The following is a 24,242-nucleotide window of genomic DNA, read 5'->3' as shown; positions in this document are numbered from 1 at the left end:
ACTCGGTAGTTCGCAAGAAAAAATGGTCTTGAATTCCTTGTAATTCTTTTCACCAGTAGAGCACCAGTCTCTTCAAGGAATTTGTCAGTTAAACATCAATTTTGTTTCAGATCTCACGCTTAAAATTCAGTTTGTCATATAATTCTGTATTCACTATTTGTTCGTAACTGTATTACCTGTTTCAAAAGACAAGATATAACAGTCAAAATGGCTTCCAAATTAACATCTATCATACAATTTTCCTTTTTGGGCACAAGACTGCTTAAAGTCGTCTATATTGATTTTCCCAGTCAGCAAGTTCAAGGAAATGGGAGTTATCTCCCCTAGTCTGTGCAGTGAAGACACTGCTGATATGATTACTGCCAACAGACTTTACTGTTATGCTGTGCTTTAACAGAATTAACTGCTTTTGCCAACTTTTTTTATTACAGAATATCAATGTACCATTCATCTGAACCAAAAATGTCATAACACAGTCTTAAGCTCGTAGATTTTAATGTTGTTAACAGTTTTTGATATGTCACATTGTATTTCTTTATCTTGTATCATTCAGTATAGCAGCAATTCAACACACTTTTTTAACAAATGCTGGAGTTTGATGGACAATCACACAAAATGGACAGATTTTCATTTGCTTTTATGGAGCAGACCACAGAACAAATAAGTCCTTTACTGTCAACTTTTTACAGATTTAAAAAATGCAGTTTAATTTTCCCTGAAATTTTTTTCCAGTTTCTGACAAGTCTTCATCTGATGGATTATAGTCTTATTGTTGGAATACATGACCGTGAACGAGGTGAGCAAGAAACCAAACAAAACCCTCAGGAAGAGGAGGAAGATGTTGAAGTGGAGCAGGAAAATGGGTACGACGTAGAGGGAGGTGAAGTGGGAGATATAATGAGCTCTGTTCCAACCCCACCAGAAAGCCCACAACTGTTTAACAGCCCTTTTGAAGGTGATCTTGATCCAAAGACAGAGAGATACGGTGTTAAAAGTGCTGAAGGTATTGTATTAGAAGACACATTTTGCTTCGTGTCTTATCTGTAGATAGTGAGACATTGATATCACTTTTTCATTGATCAGTAAAGGAAACTTAGCAGAATAATAAATAGTACAGTTGATTTGAAGGAGAAAAGTAATTAGACTTTGTATAGTGAAGAAACCAACTATTTTAAGATTATACGTACATTCAGTAAATATGTTTACACAGTCATTGCAGCTTTTATTGTTCCTGTTGGTTTCTTATGTTTTTGTCATTGCCAAGGAATAAAGATATGTTGAATTAAATTCAATATGTGTAGCTTAACACTTTTTATGCATATACAAAAAGTTGGAAGACAATTTTATTCTGTTCAGCAACTTTATAATAACAAAAACAAATTTATAATGTCATATTTAGAAGGTATTCTTAAACCAAATAGCTCGGTATAAGCAATTAAGCCTCCACTTAAACTTCGTGGGTAATTTTATTAGTGAAATGAAACAAAAATTTGCAAACCAGTTGCAGAATGAATACAAACAGTACTGTCAGAATGCAGATGAAAAAATAATGACAATTAATGATTAAAAACAAAATATTAAATGCATGTACATTTCATGAATGGACTTGAAAATCAATTCACCCACGTTTTAGTCCGAGACAACTTTCCTACAGCCTGAAGCCCTTTTGCATGATTATACAGGAATATATTGTTTATGCTGACAATTTTACATATTGTATACATTTTCTATTTTAATAAAGCATACTACAAAATAGATCCTGAAGTAATGGTTCTCTCCCTTTTATACTGCAAAAAAAAGTAAGAAATCCTTACTTTGGTAAATATATTCCAAATAAACAAAATGAAAGGAAACAATGAGTGGAAGCAGAAAACAAAAAAATAGAATGCATTTCTGAAACCGTAAATGAGAAGTGGTGAGGAAATAGCTGAAATGCAGTTGTGCTAGGAATGTCAGTGAAAGCTAACATTGCTTTCCAGTTTTTATAAAGACAGTTGTACCATTTATTTTAATATATTTGTACCACATTACCATGGATAAGATATATTGAGGTGTTGTGGTGGAGTTATCATCCGATCATAACCGTGTAAGTAAACCATTCTTGTTTTGAATGTGGAATGTTCATGGAGGCTACATGTCGTTACAAAGTGAATTTTATTACCTCCACCTGATTCAGATTGATAATAAAGAGTTTCCAGAGAGCGTAATTCAAGGATTCTCTCACTCCACACCCCCACCCCAATCAGCTGATTGCTGTCGACACACGGGGGCCTCAGGCAGCCCTCTTCACCCCTCTCTTAGACCACAAGAGCTTAATGGATGGTCTGTTCTCCATCATCTGTCCATCTGTTAGCACATGACTATTATTGATGGTTCTCCTAAACTGCTTGAAACATCGCCTAGAATCTTTACACACACATTCATCCAGTAATCTAGTTGAGGTTGAGTTGGTCCTAAATGAAAATGATGCTGATCTGATATCTAACATGGCCGACAAGTCATCTTAAAAATTTTGTTATCTTTACTCCTGATTAGATGGCCATATCAGCATGGGGTTTGCTTTGAAAACTTCTTTTAATGTCTTGATTCTTATTTCAGTCTTGATCACATTGATGTCATTTGAATAATGAGACATTTCATAGTTTCCACCAAATCAGTAAGCTTGAAAATCTTAATATTGCAACTCTTCCTACTTGGGTGGTCATATCAACATGGGATTTTCACTAAAAGACTTATTTTTTATGTCTTTTTGGTCCTAAATTAAACTGGACCTGCAGTAGCTTCATGGTTAGCATGCAGGACTTGTGACTGAAAGATTGCAGGTTCTTGCCCTACCATCAGACCAGCCAGGGATGGCCGCTATGATGTATCCTTGGGCAAGGCACTTTACTCCAAATGCTTTAGCTCTGAATAACCTGTGGTACTCTGCTGTAATGTACCAAACCAAACCTAAATGAAAATTAGGCAGCTTCAGTATCCAATATGGCCACCACACTGGCCATCATGAAAATCTTGTTATTGCTACTCCTCCAGAACAAAAAGACATATTGAAATGGGGTTCTCACCTAAAGACTTTTTATTATGTCTATTTGTCCTAAATTAAAATGGTATGGATCTGATATCCAGTATGGCCACCACACAGTGGCCATCTTGTAATACTTGTTGTCACTAGTCATCCTGAATGAATTCTTATATCAACATGGTACCGCTCTGGCGCCCTGGTGATTAGAACATCTGCCTCAGAAGTGGGAGGTCGTGGGTTCAATCCCCAGCCAAGTCATACCAAAAACTTTCAAATATGGTACTAACAGCTGCCTCGCTAGATGCTCAGCATTAAGAGGTTAGTGTTAGGACTGGTCAGCCTGATGTCAGGATAATGTGACTGGGTGGGACATCATGCTACCTGTCTGTGGCATGATGCCCAAGTGCTAGACATCGCTATAAACTGTTACACTGCAGACATCCTAGTGATATGTGTGAATTTTATTTAAAGCTGCCTCAAAAGTCCTAATCACACACACAGATATCAACATGGGGTTTTCACTAAAGACGTCGTATAATGTTTTGTTGATCCAAAAATAAAATGGTGTTGATCTGATGTCCAATATGTGTCCATCCTTGAAAATCTTGTTTTTGCTACTTTTAAGAGGTTTTCACTAAAAGACTTACGATAATGTCAAGTTGGTCCTAAATGAAAATGGTGCAGATTCAACATTCATCATCAAAATCTTGTTTTTGCTACTCCTTGAGTGAAAAGTCATATTGACAGGAAGTTTTCACTGAATGAATTTTCTTGATGACTACTTAGTCCTAAATGAAAATGATGCTATTCTGATGTCAGTATGGCCACCACAGTTGCTGTCTTGAAATTCTTATCTTTGCACAACCTGAATGATCACTTTTAAAATAAATGCTCACATCATCTTGGGGTTTCCACTAAAGACTTTTATTATGTCGATCATAAATTAAAATGATGCTGATCTGATGTCCAATATGAAAACATGTTTTCACTACTCTTAAATGGAAAGTCATTTTCACATAGAGATTTTCATTGGAAGAGTTCTTACGGTGTCAGATTGGTTCTAAATGAAAATGACTGGCCCTCAACATGGCCATTATGGTGGCTATCTTGAAAATAGTGTTGTCTCTACTCCTCCCAAAATAGGTTGCTATATCAACATGGGGTTTTCACCAGTAGACTTCTTGTATTACTTACTTGGTCCTAAATGACAATGAAGCCAGTCATACATTCATTATGGCTGCAATGATGGCTGTCTTGAAAATCTTCTTGTCACAACTCCTCCTGAATTGCTCATTATGACATTGGTATACACCAAAAGACTTTTAATGATGTTTTCGTTGTCCAAAATGAAAATGTTGCCAATCTGACAGCCAGTATTTGCACAAAAGCAGTTTATTAAAAAATATTGTTATTCCTGAAGAATATTTGAGATGGTTTGAACACTGGCCAGTTAAAAGGAAGAAATGGGTCTGTCTTGAATATCTGGTCATTTTTTAGTCCATGTGCATTTTAAGGATAATAAAATGGGTTAAATTGTCCAAGATTCCAGTACATGTCGGCACAGCAGCAAGTGGCAAGAAGATTAATTTTAGATTTGGCTCTTCCCCCTAGAGGTTCTCTGGTAGGTGGCAAAGGTCTCAAATAAAACAAATTGAAGTTACTGGGATAAGTTTGGGACTTGTACCTTATTGATTATGGAAAGACAACTCTTGGAATTTTGTTGGGTTGTGGTAAGATTGAGGATATCATGTGATACATGGTTAATAAAATCATGGTTTTAAAGTTAAGAATTTTTTTAAAAGTATGATGTTCAAGGATTCTTAATGATAATAGTTGCAGCAATTGCTATCAGTTTATTTTCATTTTTATTTCAGATGCACCAAGGAAAGAAATTTATTTCATGGCCTTAATAGATATACTCACACGGTACAGCATGAAAAAACGCACAGCCCAGGCGGCAAAGACAATGAAACATGGTGCTGGAGCTGAAATTTCTACAGTCAAACCTGACCAGTACGCAAAACGATTCATGGATTTCATATCAAAATGCATTGAGTAGCCATACCGTGGGTTGTTTTATTCTTCATCCAGCATTGAAGTGCTTTCATGAGTAAAATTGATCTAATAATGCAAAATCAAGAAACAGAAAGGTATGAAATTTCAGATTTTTGAAAGAGGATACCTAGGTACAGATAAGAAACAGCATTGGATTTTCCACTGGATTGATCTTCAGGTTGAAAAGGATTTAAAAGATGGCCACTGTTTGTGAGAACTAAACAATTTGTATGATCTGATATCTAATCAGGTCTTGCTTTCAAGATGGTATGTTGTCTGTACGGTTAAGTTACACAGATATTCACATTGTTTGGGCATTTAATGAAGCCATGAAGAGATTTTGTATGCCGACATTTCCTATTTCTTCATGCCCTTATAAATTGTTCTTTTTCTTTATCTCAGCACTGCAGCACTCACTATTGTTGTTGTCAAGAACATGAAATTGTTTTACTAATATGGACTCCCTAAAGATTTTCAGTAAGAATATTGTTTGTTGATTTATATTTTTCATAATTACAGCAAAGTTTACAAGGTATGGTATCATAAGTTCTTTTCATTTACAGGTCTAAAAATATTGAACTCCTTGAAATATTGGTCATTACATGTACTTGGCTCTTTAGAGGTTTGATAATTGCTTTTAGAAAATATCATAAAACACTGCAGTACCCCAGGTCCATATTTAAAGTGAAATTTTTGAGACAAATATTTTGGATCCTAGTATATCTGAATTAAATATATACCTTACTTGTTGTTCCTGTAATTTAGATTAGCACGTTTTTAGTGACAACCCTTTCTGCCAACTAAAAATGATTTCTCAAGACAGATCTCTCTTTAGGGATCATCAAAATATATAGCAAACATTTATTTTTTAAACAAAGACCACCCTTTCTGCCAAAAAGTGATTTCTAAAGACAGATGGTCTCTCAACAGAGATAATCACATTGTATAACAGAAATTGATCCTTGCATAAAAAATCTGCTAACATAGAAGACCGTTTCTGCCAACACAAATTGGTGTGTGAAGACAGATGGTCTCAAGATGGGTCATAACATTGTATGAGAAAAATTTAACCAGTTGTTAAAAATTGAAAAAAAACAAACAACTGGCAGTCTATGAAAACAGTAAAATTGTATTTGACAATATTTTTATCATTTCAACCACATGCACAAACATTATAGAGAAAGCTAACATGAAGCTTTCATCCTCACGCTGATTTAATCTCTGCTCACCATTCCATCAAATGATGTTAACAGATTGTCCCAGATATTGTCCCGTATATCTGGGACAGTCTTAATATTGCTTACCATTCCATCGAGCGATGATAACATTCAGTAGAGATTAAATCAGTGCTGGTGAAAATATTGCCAGATATGAATAATATTATCTACACAGTTAAGCTGTCACCAAAGTAAAGTTGTAAAAAACTTCTAGAGAATCTACAAAGTGGTCACGTGATACAAGTTACAAGAAACATAAACTATTTTTAAAAAAGGCCAAAAATATTTAAGGTTGGAATTTAGTACAAGTTTAAACTTCAATTCTGATCAGAAAATGACTTTATTTTATTCTGGAAAGGTTTCTGCAGTCCTTCATAAATTGCCAAAAGTCTGGTACAGATATCCTTTAATGTGAGCATTTTTTTCTCCACAATTTGTTTGCCCATTATCAAAAGACATTCATTGGTATGCGGATAGATAACACACATACAAGCAGCTGTCATCTCAAGTTTAATAATTGTTGTTGCAAAAAAATGTTGGAGATTGTGTTTTAGAATGCTTTGATGCACAGATTATCCATTTTTTCTTAAAGTGATGTCTCTTCAGAAAACCATCAAACTTGTCAGTCTTTTCATCCTTTCTTGTATTGTCATCTTTGATAATATAAGCCTTAGCTAATGTTATTGAAAATGATCAGTATATGTATAATTTGAGAGGTGGTGTTTATGGAACATTTAACACATTATTGGCTATATCATGATAAGAAAATGGGTGCAATGTTCCTTTCCCAAGGAGACACAGGGAGGTGACCAGGGCTGGCTTAGCAAATATTGAACCTGTAACCCTTGGATTACAAGTCTAACATTCTAACAACTGAGGAGCTACCCAATATATATGTAGGATATTCATGGTTTGGAGTGGGGTTTTGTTCTTCATAAAGCATCCAAAACTATGCTGTTTGGTATTTATGACACAACATCAATTTGTTCCTACTGATAAAGTGTGACCCTTAAAGTCATGATTGGTTTCAGCTTAGGAAAGGCTGTGAACAGTGTCAGATTTCATAAGAAGTTACTAACTGAAACTCTCATGCACTCTTTCTAAAATTTAGAACCAGGAAGGAAGAGTTTCAGAACGATTCTTTGGATTGTAACCAGTCTACCTTTGATTTTGATTTACTTGATATGGACCTGCACTGGGATTATTTTTTAATGTATGAACTGAAGATATGCGCAGAGAAATAAAAAATGTGTCTCAGCAAACTGCCACACATAGATCACATACCTTGAGATGGTCACCTGATTCATATTGCACTGATATAAAGCAATTTTTCTCCTACTGTGATAAACAGCTCTATCAAGATTTGGGCCAATGCTTTTCTTGTAAGATTATCATTACAAGCCAGGCAACAAGCTGTGGTAAAGTCTTTGTCTTTAGATGTTGATGCATAACAGGCTGTGGTAAGTCTTTATCGTTGAATGTTAATGCATAGCAGGCCATGGTAAAGTCTTCATCTTTGGATGTTAATGCATAACAGGCCATGGTAAAGTCTTCATCTTTGGATGTTAATGCATAACAGGCCATGGTAAAGTCTTCATCTTTGAATGTTAATGCATAACAGGCCATGGTAAAGTCTTCATCTTTGAATGTTAATGCATAACAGGCCATGGTAAAGTCTTCATCTTTGGATGTTAATGCATAACAGACCATGGTAAAGTCTTCATCTTTGAATGTTAATGCATAACTGGCTGTAGTAAAGTCTTCATCTTTGGATGTTAATGCATAACAGGCCATGGTAAAGTCTTCATCTTTGGATGTTAATGCATAACTGGCTGTAGTAAAGTCTTCATCTTTGGATGTTAATGCATAACAGGCCATGGTAAAGTCTTCATCTTTGAATGTTAATGCATAACAGGCCATGGTAAAGTCTTCATCTTTGGATGTTAATGCATAACTGGCTGTGGTAAAGTCTTTATTCTTAAATGTTAATGCATAACAGGCTGTGGTAAAGTCTTTATTCTTGAATGTTAATGCATAACCTGTTATGGTATGGTATTTATCAGCGGATGTTGATGCATAAAGACAGCATATCTGATTTTACGGTAACTTTTTCTTGCTTCGACCTTAGCATTCACCATTAAAAATGGCAACTGAATGAAACTGTATGGGACCATTTTCTTGAAAGGATTTATTATATCTGTCAGATTATTTACAACTACACACATATCTCACTTTTCGTGAATTTGGTTTTGAGATGATATTACAAATTTAACTAATCCATTTATCATTTGTTTTTTTTAATATAATTTAAATATATAATTGTTTTTCATATTTTTATGCATTTGGTTGATGTGTTTTCTGTGCAAACTAGGTAAATTAGTCTGTAAATATAAGAACCACATAATGGGGAGGGGTGTGACCTTAAGGGTCAGCAAGTCAAAAAAGGAGCGGATTGACATCATTGTCATTCCTGCTTTAAATAGCTTAAACCTGTAAGCACCAGAAGACACAATGAAATAAGTCTTTAGAAGTTCATCAGTCTAATTGGCTCAGAGCCTTGAACTGTGCCTGAAGCAGACCTTATTCATAGAAACAGGTAGTGATTCTTAAATCCTTTTCTTTTAATATTTAGTTTGGTGTTTTTAGAACAAGATTTATTTCTCCAAATTTTCAAAGAGCAATTATTACGGATCTTATGACTATGTTAATCCCTCCTGTTTTGTCTCGAATGCATGTGGTACTACTCTTGTCACTTTCAGCTCAGCGTATTTTTATTTTGTTTTGCATACTAAAATCTTTCTTTACATACAAATGACAAACTTTTACAAAAACAAAGACACTGGATCCAAGGTTTTCAATAAGTGAAATGATGCAACTTCCAGGATTTAGGTACTGTACTTCCATTTCTCCAACCATGGGAATCCTGGACTAAGAAAAATGCAAAATTAATGGAACCCCTGGCTTGTTGTATGGTTTAATCTTAATTTTTTTTTAAAAAAATTGACAACTTTTCTCATTATCTGTAAGCATATTAAAAAATATGTCTGACACTGTTTGAAGCTGTACATTGTTCTCGAAATATCTAACTTGTGTATGAAAAATAAATATTTTGTTTCATATTTTAAAATTTTTCACATATATTTATGTTAACATTTTGCATAGTAGATTATTTCATTTTATCTTGACAGTATCCACTTGTTATTCACTAGTTCTTTGTTTGATACACAATATGTTCTTGTGTAATTGGACGTGTTCCTAATTTTGTTTGTGTTCCTTATTTTGTTTGTGTTCTTTTGCATGTTTTTTATACGTTCATATCCATTCATTTATGTGATAGTATTTTTCATACTGTAGTGTTCCAAAGATCAAACAGTGACATTATGTATTGAAGTAAATCATCAGTACAAAGTCAGTGGTATTAAATATGTTCCCGCTTTTTTATTGTCCAGTAGACTTATAGTGAATTATATTTATAAAATTCGTACAGTTTTATGTCTAAGATCTGAATTTCGTATTTTACTGTGTTCATTTGAAAATTGATTACATAGTGCATGTTACACATTTTGGGGGAACACCCTGGTGGCCTAGTGGTTAGAGCATCCGCCTCGGATCAAGGAGGTTGTGGGTTTGATCCCCGGCTGAGTTATACCGAAGACTTACAAGAATGATACTAACAGCTACCTCGCTTGGCGCTCAGCATTAAGAGGTTAATGTTAGTACTGGTTGGCCTGTTGTCAGGATAATGGGACTGGGTGGGACATCATGTTACATGTCTGCAGCATTATGCCCCAGTGCTAGACATCACTGTAAACTGCCACACTGCAGGCAACCTAGCAATATGACTGAATTCTTTTTAAAGCTACTTTAATAATTCAAATCACACACACACGTAGTGCATGTACACTTGTAGTGAAGCAAAGGCGATTCATGCTTTGAGTATAATTGATTTTGAAGCTTCATAACGTCATCAACCCTGTAAAATATGAAGATCAATTTTTATAAGTACAAATAGTTATAACAATATCTGATAATGAACAATTTTAAAAAAGACAACTATATTTTAAGCCAGTATGTGCCAACTTGCATGATTGCAACTTGTATTAATTTGACATTAATGCAATTTCGTATAGATTTTTTATATTTTTTTAATGAAGGCCAAAATAAATAATGAAATTATTTGTTGAAAACAAAACAATTAGGATTCATAAACAGCTGAAATGACTGGTATTAATGTTATTTGAATTATGCGTTTTTCAATGAAAAATAAAGGCAGTGATACCGACAATATTTTATTTAGGCAATTTCGAGTTATGCAGGGACTTTTGAGAATTACCATTATAGTTAAAGTGAATAAATATATAAGTAGTCCCTTTGTGGTTTTTTGAAATAATGAATTCTAGTTTTCTGCATCACATGGTGCAGTTTTAACCAATCTAAATGCTTGTTACAAAAGGTTGTTAAAAATTTGTAGTTACATTTCTGTGACATTTCATACCCTTGTTTCATCTTGTTGGGAATTGAAACTTAGTTTTTAAAATGGCACGATAGTCAGGGTTTTTCTTTATGCAGTATTTATACCTAAATGCTACTTTTCAGCCAAGTCACCTCAATAAAGTTAGGACTGCATCAGTTGGACACAACACGTTTTTAAAATATGACCCTGTGTTTCTGTCATTTCTCCAAGAGGTCAGACAAGGCACATCATACCTTGGTGCCACATCTATCCACATATGATATCTTAAAGTGAGCATTGCAGATTGTTGGTTCTGGGATAGTTCACATGTGCAAATTGATTAAACATGTTAACATCTTATATGGTTTTAAAAGACCTGCTTTAATTGGCTGAAGTACAAGTAAATTTGGCACTGATTGGTTCTACAGAAGTAGTTGTCATAGGCAACTATACTCTGATAATATAAACAACTGTATGTGAAATCAACTATGAAATAATGTTAAATATGGTTCTAAATGCATGTCAAGAAAATATTTTTTCAAACTGCTTCAAACATCAAAGACTAAAATTGTTCAGAAGGTATTTTCATTAAAAAGAATCAATTTAAGGAGTAACAGTTTCAGTTCTTCTCTGTTCTCAGCAAATTTTTGCCTTGGAAAGTCAGTTCTCATTGCTAATGTAACTTATTTTCAAAGTTGTATTGACAATATAAGTTACTACTCTTCCCTATAAAACAATAAATGTAGCATTAAATCACAATTTAAAAATGTCAAGTCAGTGCGTAGAATCATTTGGAAAGTAGTATATATTATTACAATAAACTGAAATGACGATCTGGAATAGAAATTATATTTTCTTGCATTTCAAAAGTTAAAATATTCATTAAATATCATTTTGCTTAAAGAAGAGTTATTCTCCTATTTTGAGATAATAGTGAGGATTGTCCATTCAAGGTATATGTTGTGTTACAGGAAGGTTCTGCCCAAATTAATGACATGTTATGGGTTGACAGTTTGTCAGTTAACTGTTTTATTATACTAAAGAAAACCTAAAATACCTGAGTGTAAAGAAATTAGCAGAATAGTGACCATTAGAGTCTGTTGGCTCTTTAGAAGTGGGAAATTACTTAAGGCCACTTTCTGTTCAATACAATTCACCAATTAGGACCACAACTGGCATTAGAAAAGGTGATCTGAGTATGGAGATGGGTGATTTCAAAAGGATAAATTTACTTCAGTACATAATGGGTTTTGGTTTGGTGTTTGTTGTTTTACAGCACATCAACACACATAAGAGCAGTTGGAGTAAAGTGCCTTACCCAAAGGTGCCCCACGGTAGCTGACCCAGGATGATCCGGTGGTAATAATCAAACCTGAACATTGTCAGTCATGAGTATGGTATGCTAGCACAGAGCCACTGAGGTTTCACCCTCCATTAGTTACTTTTCACAACACACAGGAGGGTGCATTGGGTCTGGTCTGCATTGCATAATCGGGGATCTACATAACGGGCGTTTGATGTTTAGAGTAGGTCTCATTTTAAGGAAGCCTGGGACAAGAAGGACAACAATATATTAGGACTTTTGTTCAAACCATATGTACTAGCATAAAAGTAGTCAAATTGCAAACTGTGTAGACCCAGATTTGTCATATTTGGCCCCTTTCAGAGACGTGTTTAGGGGTTTTGAGCTACAATCCGCTAAACTCAGTTCATTTGACCAGACTTAGCAGTAATATACAAATTCTGCTTTGTTTTGTAATTTAGGCAATTCTTTGGACTCCATTTTATTAAATATTTAGTGTACAGAAATTATTTATAGGGCAGTGACCACATGCAAAACAAATTATAAGATGGTATTTTAATGGAGATTTAAAAAGTCGAAAATTACTAACTGGATCATTTATTGTTGTAACCTAAAGGGGCTTTTTGCTAATATGTTTAAAAGCCAATTTGACACTCAGTAGTGACTAATTAAGAACAGGTAAGAACATTTTTGCCTTCAATTATCTGATTCCAAATGTCAGTTGAATTTTAATTCAGAAGTACGAAATTATATTTAGAACTTTTAAAATCCAGGATCATTCTGGTAGAGTTAAGTCCCTTTATCCATTTTGTCCGTCTTGTGACTCTGCCCATCATGTACATTTCGAAGACTAACATTTTTTTAGCAGAAAGGATCAAGTGTTCACTAGAGCTTGGAGGCTTTTACATACATTTTTAAAAGTTTGTCTCTCTGCCATTATATGCAATGTTAAAATTGAGAAAAGCAATGTGTTTTCTATAATATATGAAAAGTTGTTTTGGAATTATTTAAATGTACAGGTTGCTGATTGTATTTAGCCAATTCATACAGTATACCAGATGAAATTTGTATCACGTGTACTTTATACTGTCATACTTTGTCAAAACTGGCATTTGTGTTGTAATGCACATAAATAAGAAAAACATGAAAATTGGTCCTGTATTCAATATCTGTGTGCTATGCATGGCTCACATGATGTTATGTACATGCTTATTTTTAGTCCTTTTGGTAATACATTTTAGTCATTTAAATTTAGTATTGTATGTCTGTTCAGGAGTTCTGTTATGAAGTCTTGAAAAGAACTTCTCAGTTTCAACTCTTATTTTGTAAGTTTTGCAAAGTTTCTTTTTCTAGACTTTATTATTTATGACATAGACTCCACGCTTTTTATTTTAGAGCAGTTTTGTTTCCTTGGGAAGTATGAGATTTGTATTCTCAAAGCAAACAGTTTGGAACATTCTTCACATTAAGAACTTTTTTCCCTTGCTGACTCCTTTCTTTAACTTCTGTTGCATAACCTGACATCCCCATTGAAATCCATGAATCACACAACCCCACCCATCTGTTACCAGCAGCCAATCAGAAACTGCATATTCTAAATTATGTTTAACTACTGTCCAATCATGGCACAGGCTATAACTATTCACTACGTTCAGTCAGATCTGTGTTAGTCCAGTGACATGATAATGCAGAGACTAATGCAGAGACTTGCAACACACCCAATGTCCTTGTATTTCTTGTGGCAACCCTTTCATATGCAAATGCTGGTGCTGTCGTAAGTAATGTCTGGGTAAGTGCCCATTCATGCTTGGTGGCTAATGAGTTCAGGATGTAAACAACCTGTAACTATGGTCAGTAGTAAACATGTGACAGCACTGTAGTTAGCATTAATAACATCGACAACAGTAATGAGTTTTATAAGTCGCAAATATGTTATAACATTTTGGCAGTAATGTCAAGCCAGTTGCTCTTGTTATGGCTTTAATACTATTTGTCAGCACGTGATACATGGCAGCTAGTATATTCGGTGGAGAAGAACCACAGACCCATGGGAAGCTACTGGCAAGCTTTCTCACATGAACCCAAGCAGACAGACGTGAGAAGTCATTGTTATAAAGCCAGTTGATAAAGACTTCTGGATACATTATAGCACTGTTCCACACATTCACATCAGATATTTTGTTATCAACATAGAAATGATGTTTTCTCACCATTCAGAAATGTCTACAAATGAATCATATGATTTGAAAATGAAGCAATTTGTATGTAATGTATTAGTCTTTAAAATAAGACCAAATTAAATCATACTCAGTCAGTGAATGATGAAGACATAAGTAAATCAGATCAGTTTATATGTATATATGCATGTGTGTGTGTGTGTGTGTGTGTGTGTGTATAAGAATTCACAAGTTCAGATTATTAAATAGCTTTTATTGTTTGACCTTGGATATTGTCCTTAATTTTTAAATTAGCTTTTAAATAACATATGACTAAACTGCATTAATAGGAAATGCATAAAATATGGCATTTGGTTTATATTTAACCGTTTTATCAGAAACTAAGGTGGAGTTGTCTCAAAGGTAGAATTTTGTTCATGTTTTTACCCTAAATACTGTCTTGATATTTGAAATGAGCCTTTTCAAATTATATTGTCTGGTGAAAGATTTGTTCACTTTAAAATGACAATTAAAATGTGGCTTGATTTAATAGAAGATGATGAAATTCACAAAGTAGAGCAATCCACAGTTGCATTCAAGTTATTTCAATAGCAAAATGTTACGCTTGTGTTTAACCCCTGGATATGGCCCATAAATTTGAACTGAGCTTTCCAAATCTTTATGCAATCAGCATAAAATATACTTAGCTGCTAAATGACTTGCAACAGAGATATTACCCACCCCATCTATCTATTTCACACCCATCCTTTGGACTCATTACACAATGAATGAAATCCTATTCTCACAAAATTTCAAAGGAAAGATACAAATGATAATAGCATTTTTATTTTTTATTTTCACTTTAAGTACTAATGATGTATCCAAGAGCTATCACAGAATTATAAGAACAAACTGAATTTTGAAATGCAGTATGGAGATGTGATTTTTTTGCAGTACACTCACAATATGGCTGCTGCTTTCACTTAAGTCATGCACTGCAACATGATGTTACCAAGATCTTCCAATAAGAAAAGATCCAGTGGTCAGTTGTGAATCTCTGGTTGGACATTCCTTCAATATAATGATCCCCCTACTCATAAGTGAGATTCATTCAGTCTTGTCACTTTGCGCTGTATCAATGCCCAGTTTAAAGAAGTGGCCTGCTCAGTATGGTCAGTGGTAATTGTAAATTGCCCTAAATACACGTTTTTTTTTTTAACATATCAAGATTAAAAAATTCCAAGTGGTTGTCTTTACTAAGATAAAATTGTGCATCATTTTTTGTTCATCATGTCATTCACAAGTTACTAACGGTTGGTTTCTTGTTAAATCTTGCTCTCCATCAGTATAAATGTTTACTTGTCTAAAAAAAACAAATTTTGGCTAGTGTCCCATATGAATACTGAACACCGGTTTGACTTTAGTCTTCCTTTGGAATATGATTATCTACCCTTAAGAAAGCTTGGTTGGTTTAAACAGTATAAAGTGTACCAATTCATATATTCTCAATCTTGTATCCCAATGTTTAAAAAAAATATTAACAGTAAACCACCAATTTTTTATTGTTGTTTAGTACTCACAAAAGAAACATTTTAATTTGATAAAAATATTTTTGCCATGAGGTGGTGTGGATGATTATTGGGGTTCTTGTGGTCAAGCACTTTGCTCCCAGCCATCACAAATGTTGGCCCATAAAGTCCGATCCCAATATCGTGAATATAGATTTACAATATTTGGTTTGATGTTTTACCCTTTGAAGGTTATATCATGCAGTGATTTGTGGGAATTAAACGAATATTTTTCTGGTCACAAATCCAAAGCCTTGACCACTGAACAGCATTGACCATTTTGAAGTTAGAGTATTTACCTGTAAAATGTGCACCCAACTGCGAAAAACAAAGAATTTGATTGACTCTTGTATAATGTAGTGGCAGGTCTGAGTCTACCCTGTTTTGAACAAACATGAAGAAGAACAAATAGCATTGACCATTGTCTTTTGGTTCATCGGGCTACAACAGATCTGGCTCAGTGCTGTTTACAACCAAAACAGCATAAATGACTCTGTACTGTTTGCACCTAACACTTCAAAACCTGACTCAGTGCAGCTCACACCCAACACAGCAGTGACCCTGTACTGTTTGCATTCAGCACAGGAGATCTGGCTTTATGCTGTTTAAACCCATGATAGGAAATCTGACTGTAAATTGTGGCACCCAATGAAGCCGATCTGGCTCTGTGCTGTTTGCACCCAACACACCAGACCTGACTCGGTGCTGTTTACATTCAACTTAGCAGATCTTGATCTTTGTTGTCTCCACCAACACAGCTGATGTGATTCAGTGTTGGCTGTTTCTTGCACAGCAGATCTGCCTCTTTGATATTCACACCCAACATAGCAGATCTGCTTCCCTATGATTTGCAACCAGTGCAACAGATCTGCTTCCCTATGGTTTGCAACCAGTGCAAGAGATCTGCTTCTCTATAGTTTGCAACCAATGGAACAGCTCTGGTTCTCTGTGGTTTGCACCCAATGCAGCAGATCTGCTTCTCTATGGTTTACACCTAATGCAACAGACTGGCTCCTGGCAGCTTGAACCAGTACAGCAGGTATAGCTTTATGCTGTTTGCACTTGGCTTTGAGTTACACTTGGAAAAGTGCAGTATTTTCTGTTTTTGTGTTTATGAAATGGTCTCATCATTACAATAATAGTATTTTGAGCTTATTTGTCTTAGTTGGGGTTGGTTCCAGAAAAGCATTAGATAATCAGCTACATGATGGGTATGACTCTTCAGACAAGTATCTTCAGCCTTGGTGGACTCTGTGTCATAAAACTGGTAAAATAATTATAAACAGGGACTGGGCTTGCTAACTCATGTGTGACAAATGTGTGTGCCCATGAAGTGTTGTATATTAGTCGGTACTTCTGCAGAGACATGAAAATACCCCTAAACTAAGTCATTGAGCTAAAATTCACAAGCGGTATTACCAATAGTGTGCATTGCTTCCTTTGCCGCTGTAACCTGCTACATGTGTTCTTGTCTGAGATTGAAAAGTTGGAAAACAGGGTAAACACTTTCATACAACAATGGAACAGCAGTAATCACGGAGTAAGTCTATGCTTCAGTGCATTTTTCCAAGACGGAAAATTGTCATTTGAACTTGATATTTTAATGCCTCTCCTCCTCCCACCAACAACCCACACTCCACCACAGCAGCGGAAGCATCATGGTTTGGTACTGCCTACGCATACACCTGTCTTCCTGTCAAAAATTGTTTAGTTTGTTAGACTTAGACTTCTTTGACAAAATTCTTTTTAGCATAATTAAGTGAAAACCCCACTTGAGGTCAGCAAGTGAAATTATGTAGCCATATTTGTATGCATATAAATGGTGTGCTTAGATTGTCATGTAATTTTTGCACTACTTCAAATGTTTTGTAAAATTTTTAAAGTATTTTCAACTTTTTGGTCTACAGTGGGGGGGGCATATGTGTTTTGCAAACACAAGTTAAGTTATGCTTGATAACATGATTGTAATTTGAGCAAAATTACTTAGTGTCATTTGGTTCAACAAAATAACTCAGTCACAAACCAAAATCAAACATTGTGGACGGCCTGCACTTGATACAAGAAAGGCACCAGTCATTTTTTTAAGTCAACAAGTCAGAGGTCAGGATAACTGAGACTGAAAGAAGATCGTATCAGCAAAATAACTTTTACACTGTATTTTACCTGTACAAAATTTTTTGGATGAAAAGAAAAACAAAGAGGAAAACACATTCCAGTTGGCTTTAAATCATAAGGGTCAAAGGTCAATATTTACCAAAATTTCTAATGATGTACGTGATATACAATAACCAAAGGTGCATTTGAATGTACCAGTAATTAGTTTGATACTCAGCCATTTCCCCCGTGGTATGGACATTAGGCTGAAGCTATTTATAAGTAAGGCATTGGCAGTGTCCATGTCAAACGTCACGCGACTCGTGATTGTTGCATCCACAGATTTAATAACCTTTAGAGACAAATAACTAAACTTAGCCATCTGTCTTTGTGAATACTGAACAGTTACTTCAGTGACATTTACTTAAACCTAAGGTTGTAGTAACTTACATTTTTTGCAACCTTTTCAGTTGGCTTTGGGTAGGGGGCAGAGATCAAGGTCACATTGCTAGTGGTATATTACATGAATTAAATAGTTACTAAATCTTTCGGTAACTGAGTACCTGACCAATGAAGAGGTTTTTATGTAAATGAAGTGTAATATTACTGTTTACCTCATGGTGTGAGTGTGTATTTTTCAATTTAAGAAATTGTATGGGCATGATATTCAGAACATTTTGATTCCATGATAAAATTCATGGCAAGCATGACAAAGCACTTTGGGTGATGTTTCTTGGAAATGAGGTATAAGTTTCTCATGACTGTTCCTTGGAAATGATGTATACGTTTCTCATGACTGTTTCTTGGAAATGAAGTGTAAGTTTCTGATGACTGTTCCTTAGGAATGAGGTATAAGTTTCTCATGACTGTTCCTTGACTGTTTCTTGGAAATGAGGTATATGTTTCTCATGACTTTCTTGGAAATGAGGTATAAGTTTCTCATGACTGTTTCTTGGAAATGAGGTATAAGTTTCTCATGACTGTTTCTTGGAAATGAGGTATACGTTTCTCATGACTTTCTTGGAAATGAGGTATACGTTTCTCATGACTGTTTTTTGGAAATGAGGTATACGTTTCTCATGACTTTCTTGGAAATGAGGTATACGTTTCTCATGACTGTTTCTTGGAAATGAGGTATACGTTTCTCATGACTTTCTTGGAAATGAGGTATACGTTTCTCATGACTGTTTCTTGGAAATGAGGTGTACGTTTCTCATGACTTTCTTGGAAATGAGGTATAAGTTTCTCATGACTGTTTCTTGGAAATGAGATATAAGTTTCTCATGACTGTTTCTTGGATTTGAAGCTATTGAATGTCAGTAATAGACAAAGTCATATTACAGTGTAATCTAATGAAACGTACATAAATTAAATAGTATATATTGACTGTATTTGCAAAAGTCAAACTTGATTGTGAACCAAGTGGTCCTGGTTCTGCAATCTAATTCTACATGGTCAGAGATCAACATAATGCCATTTGAGCACAAAAGGAATTTAGATTTCATAATCTTTTCAATAGTAAACCTATATATATATATATATATATATATATATATATATATATAAAATGTGTGTGTGTGTGGATTTACTCATATTATTAAACTTTTATTTAGACTTTACAAATTGGCAACATAATTTCTTCCTGTTTTCGAAATTAAAGTAAATTGTGAAAGCTGTTAAACAATTAACAGTTAAAGATAACATACATGCTTGCAGTTTCCATGGAGAACTTAATGATATTAAAGCAATTAATTTCTTTGCAGTTGGATTTGTCTTAAGCAAGCATGAACGGGGGGGGGGAGTAGTACTTACCATGTTTGCCCAGTAATATTATATCTCTTACTTGAAGTTCACATGAAGATAACATTATTATAAACTTTTTTGATCTTGTTAAAGGGGAGATGTATCAGGGGATCTGTTTGTTGCTTTTGTTATACAAAAAAATTATTTTCAAAAGATATCAAAGAAAATCAAAGTCCAAACATTTTACAAAAAGTTGAGAAGCCATCTAGAATTCATCATACTCCATATGGAAACAATCATGATGAACTTGCCTAAATCGATGTCAGAATATGACAGGAAAAACTCGCCATGTATTTTATATATCGATAAGCTGGCTTTGTACGGTCCTTCCGTGTCTTCTTTCAAGTTGGTATACTACGTACGGTACGGTACAATTATTAACACAGTATTGGATAATACGAGTTTGTATCTTGCAAAGGGCTCATCATTGGGTCGTTACATGAATTTATGAAAGGTACAGTTATTAATTGTGCTTTGTCATACAACATAGTTTTCAAATCTAATATTGTTATTGCTTAATGTCTAGTATATACTTCGCAGGTGTAAGATAATGGATCACACTGTATTTTTTAAAGAAAATTTCAGGAGCGTTATCGGTAGAAGTTAAAATAAGGTGAGCTTCTTTATTACTAAAACAAATTTACCCAGTCGTGTGTTAATCGTATAGAAATTAGGGAACCAGCTAACCATCAGCAATATGGAAAACAGGCTGAAATTGAACAAGGAAGAATAAGGGATCATCTTCGATAGAATTAATGTCATGAAACAAATTTTCTTTGTGGGTACCACCAAGTGGGTGCTTTTTTCAACGATAATATAACATTGTTTTACACATGTTTTCTTCAACGGAAATAAAATAATAAAATCATTTTCACTTGACTACTTAAAATAATAGATCACTCCCTCACTATAGTACCCTTCGTTGTAACAGCTCTTGTTATAAGGCAAGTATGGGCATGTGTCCAATTTCATTAAGTAGCAGTATAACTCTGTATAATATACTTCATTGTAAGGTGGTTTTACTATCAGGTGATATATATAACACACATGGATGGCTTTCTAACGAAGGGGTACTGTATTTCCGTTAGACGTAAGAATGATTACTTTATATGCAGAAAATGAGGGAGTACGGTATTTCCAGTATACCTAACGGTTATTTTTGGGGTATTTCGTATGTGCAGGAAATGCGATTCCGGGCTTGTCTAAAATTTAAGACTGACTAAAGTTTGATAAGCCAAATCATCTGAGTACAGACTTTTAGATGCCTGTCTGAAAGTGGGGCTAGGTGGTTTATAAATGATGTGCCCTTCTTATCATTGCCTCCATCAACGTTTTAGTTGTGTGTCTTCGTCTCTATACAAATTGACTCTTTTTAAGCTCAGTGATTTCATGAATTCAACCTAGTTTCATCTGTTTACTTTATTTCTGGGACATATTTTACACTTGAATCACATAAACTTTGAAAACTAGACTCGATTGGCTTTGACGGGCACAACTGCTTTTGCAAAATCACAAGAGCAGATCAACAAGACAGAATATATTAATTGCATAAGACAAGTCCATTCTGGCATGTAACGAGGAATACCGTCAGGAGTGCGTAGCAATCGTCTTTGATGTTCCACATCCAGTTATGACTTATTCATTGTTTAGAACTGAGGGCATATATTATTTTATCTTTGTTGAATTCTAGGAGGCACAAGTAGCTTTCGTTGTAAAAGAAACGTGTGAAACTAAAACCTGTTCCAATAGGTAAGAAAGTCAAATGATCATAGAGACGGAATCAGTCCTTACAATCTAATCGGAAACACTGAAAAGTATGACCTTGTACTACCATCCCATTATTTTGATACAGACCAACTGACTTAAGCCATATGTACCGTCTAAATACACTGTCATGAACTTGGCAATACATGTAATTATCAGCATACTGACATGTACTTAAGGCAATACATGAAATTATCAGAATATTGACTTGTACTTAGAACAATACATGAAATTTTAAGAACACTGACCAGAACTTGGGTCAATACATGAAATTATAAAAAATATTGACCTGTACATAGAACAATACATGAAATTTTAAGAATACTGACCAGAACTTAGGCAGTACAGGAAATTATCAGAATTGGCGTGTAAATGAGGTAGAGAAGAAAAAACTTTCGTATTGCTTCCAGGAATTGCGACTAATTGCTATTATTAAAATTATGGTGTATACCTTTCGCAGTTTCCAGCGATGTTGAGAGATTCCATTATGTACCACCATAGAAGGTTTACTTTGATTTAACGCCATTTTGTTATTTATTATTATGCTTATATGCAATCAAAGAGATTGTGTGTGTGTGTGTGTGTGTGTGTGTGTGTGTGTGTGTGTGTGTTATGACCTAATGATTGAACAAGATAAGATTTTCAGATGCATGCGAAGTGTTGTTTCAACATGACACTGATCAGTAATGTTCGGATTAAAAATCAGCTTATCTTGTATATCAATATCTATTTCAATATGCTGTAACTATGGGATTCTGCACATGTTAACTTTGTGTACAGTGTAGTTAATATTTCATTACTTGTTCATTTTGTTCCATAATGTATAATATATGTATCTTGGGGGATATGTATTTGGTTCTCGGCTGTCTCTGTCTAAGATTGTCCTTATAATGCATTAACAATGTATAGTGTCCTAGATAGCACTTTTGACACTTGTCGTGACAGAGATAATTACCACCTGTTTTCATTTGTCTATATGATACATTAACAGTATAAGGTGTTACCATCAAACATTTTTGACACTTATCATGACAGATCATTATCACCTGCTTTTGGTTGTGTGATACATTATCCGTGTATGGTGTTACCATCACAATTTTTGACACTCGTCATGACAAAGATAATTACCACCTGCTTATGATTGTCGGTGTGATACATTATCAATGTATGGTGACGCAGCAAACATTTTTGACACCCACGTGACAAAGATAATTACCACTTGTTTTACAGTTACTCCTGTCGCAGATATGTACATTTGTTGTGTGTCTTTTTTCACTGTTAGATTCACTTTGTCGACAAAATCACACATTCTTAGCATTTGTAATTGTATAAAACAATTGTATTTATTCGAACATGAATGTTGCATTTTCTCTTGTTAAATGATTTCTTAGATTTGATCGTGATACTGTTTTTCCTTAGATTTGATGCATTAGCTTTTCTCGTAGTGATGTCCCTTTTATTATAAATGTCACAGAATTCCACCAGTTTCAGTTGAATAATATAATAAAAATAAACTTTAACCTAAATGCAAAGGGGTTTTTTTTCCTGTTGAATGTCCTATACAAGTATATTCACAAGAAAGTTAATATGAAAAAAAAAATATTCTCGGTAAAGTTGCGTGGATTCATTGCTTTTTGCCCGGTTGTATCCGTTCCATTTTCTGTCTTCTCTCCATTTTTTTTTTTATTTGGGGTGTTTAAAACTTTACTTCAAGTTTATATTACTTTTTCTTTTAAAAATAAAGTACCGGTAGTCTTGGTCTTTCTATGGCCTACGGAATGGAAAAAACGATGAGATACTGGAATCCTAAGTTTCTAAAACGAAGGATTAAATCCGACAAGATTTCGTCAGGTCTGTTAAGTAAGCAAAAATATGTTAATGTTTATTTTTTCCAGTGTTTAGTCTACACTACGACCTTGATTATCATCATTGATATCCTTGTTTCAAAGGCTAGTTTGATTGAGTATAAAGTTGTTACTCAACAGACTGACCATACGTAGCGATTTCATCCGTATATTTTGTCCTAATTTAAATGTAAGTGTCACGCTTTATATTTCCTTCAAATATCTGCGTCTGCTGCTTCATCCTTGTAAACTTCTCCAACAGTTTAAACAGCTGGGGAATGAATATTATGGTTAAACACTGATCAATGACCGGTGCGTCGATGTTTTGTTTTTTTCTTTCCGATTTGCTTATTGATTTACTGTAAATGTGGATTGCCCTTAATAACTTTTGACAAAAGTAAGTACTTTTTTTATGGCAAATGTTTTTGTTCTTATCTGGACTCAAATGACACCACTTAGGGGCCATCCATTTAGTGCGTACGCAACATTCTGGCAAAGCTTGACCCATCCCCCTCTTCCTCTACACATGCGTACTTTTTTTTTTTTACATCCCCCACCTGCGTACGTACGCTTGACACTCTCCCCCCAACCTAATTTTATAGAACGGCCTATATTTAATCCACGCAGAAACCATAAAGGATTAATAATATGAATGTATTTAATAAAACAGATAGTCCACCGACGTTGAATGTCTGGCTGCATCAAAGAAATAAGCTGCGTAACTTTAAACTTTGTGTGTGTGTGTGTGTGTGTGTGCGTGTGTGTAATTTAGATTTTTAACGTAGCTTTAACAATTTTTCAGTCATATCGCTACGATGTCTGCAGTGTGACAGTTTATGGTGATGTCTAGCACTTGGGCATCATGCCGCAGAAATGTAGCATCGTGTCACACCCAGTTGTTAGTTGTTAGTACCATTTTAAACAGTTTGACCAGTGTCCGCTAAAATTCAAACGCCGACTGAA

The 24,242-nt window shown here is 34.6% G+C and overlaps 1 protein-coding gene across 2 annotated transcripts in view; it reads left to right on the top strand.

The window, feature by feature from the left end:
* The window catches only part of LOC149776496 (phosphatidylinositol 5-phosphate 4-kinase type-2 alpha-like), an 86,244-nt gene extending 63,283 nt beyond the window's left edge, over positions 1 to 22,961 (top strand). The window contains exons 8-10 of one of the 2 annotated variants that reach the window (XR_016416050.1): positions 733 to 1,003; positions 4,897 to 18,612; positions 18,797 to 22,961. Coding sequence is in view for 1 of the 2 variants with exons in the window: in XM_089940930.1 (XP_089797056.1) it covers positions 733 to 1,003; positions 4,897 to 5,081 (456 nt within the window). In the remaining variant the exon portion in view is untranslated. Of the gene's footprint in view, positions 1 to 732; positions 1,004 to 4,896 lie in introns of both variants that reach the window. The other variant, XM_089940930.1, reaches the window with a different exon arrangement.
* The last annotated feature ends 1,281 nt before the right edge of the window (positions 22,962 to 24,242 follow it).

The sequence above is a fragment of the Sinohyriopsis cumingii genome, chromosome 18 (genome assembly GCF_028554795.1).
Source record: "Sinohyriopsis cumingii isolate HCF-2022 chromosome 18, ASM2855479v2, whole genome shotgun sequence".
NCBI classification, from domain to species: Eukaryota; Metazoa; Mollusca; class Bivalvia; order Unionida; family Unionidae; genus Sinohyriopsis; species Sinohyriopsis cumingii.
The sequence above is the reverse complement of the archived record's forward strand: the minus strand, read 5'-3'. Positions and strand labels throughout refer to the sequence as shown.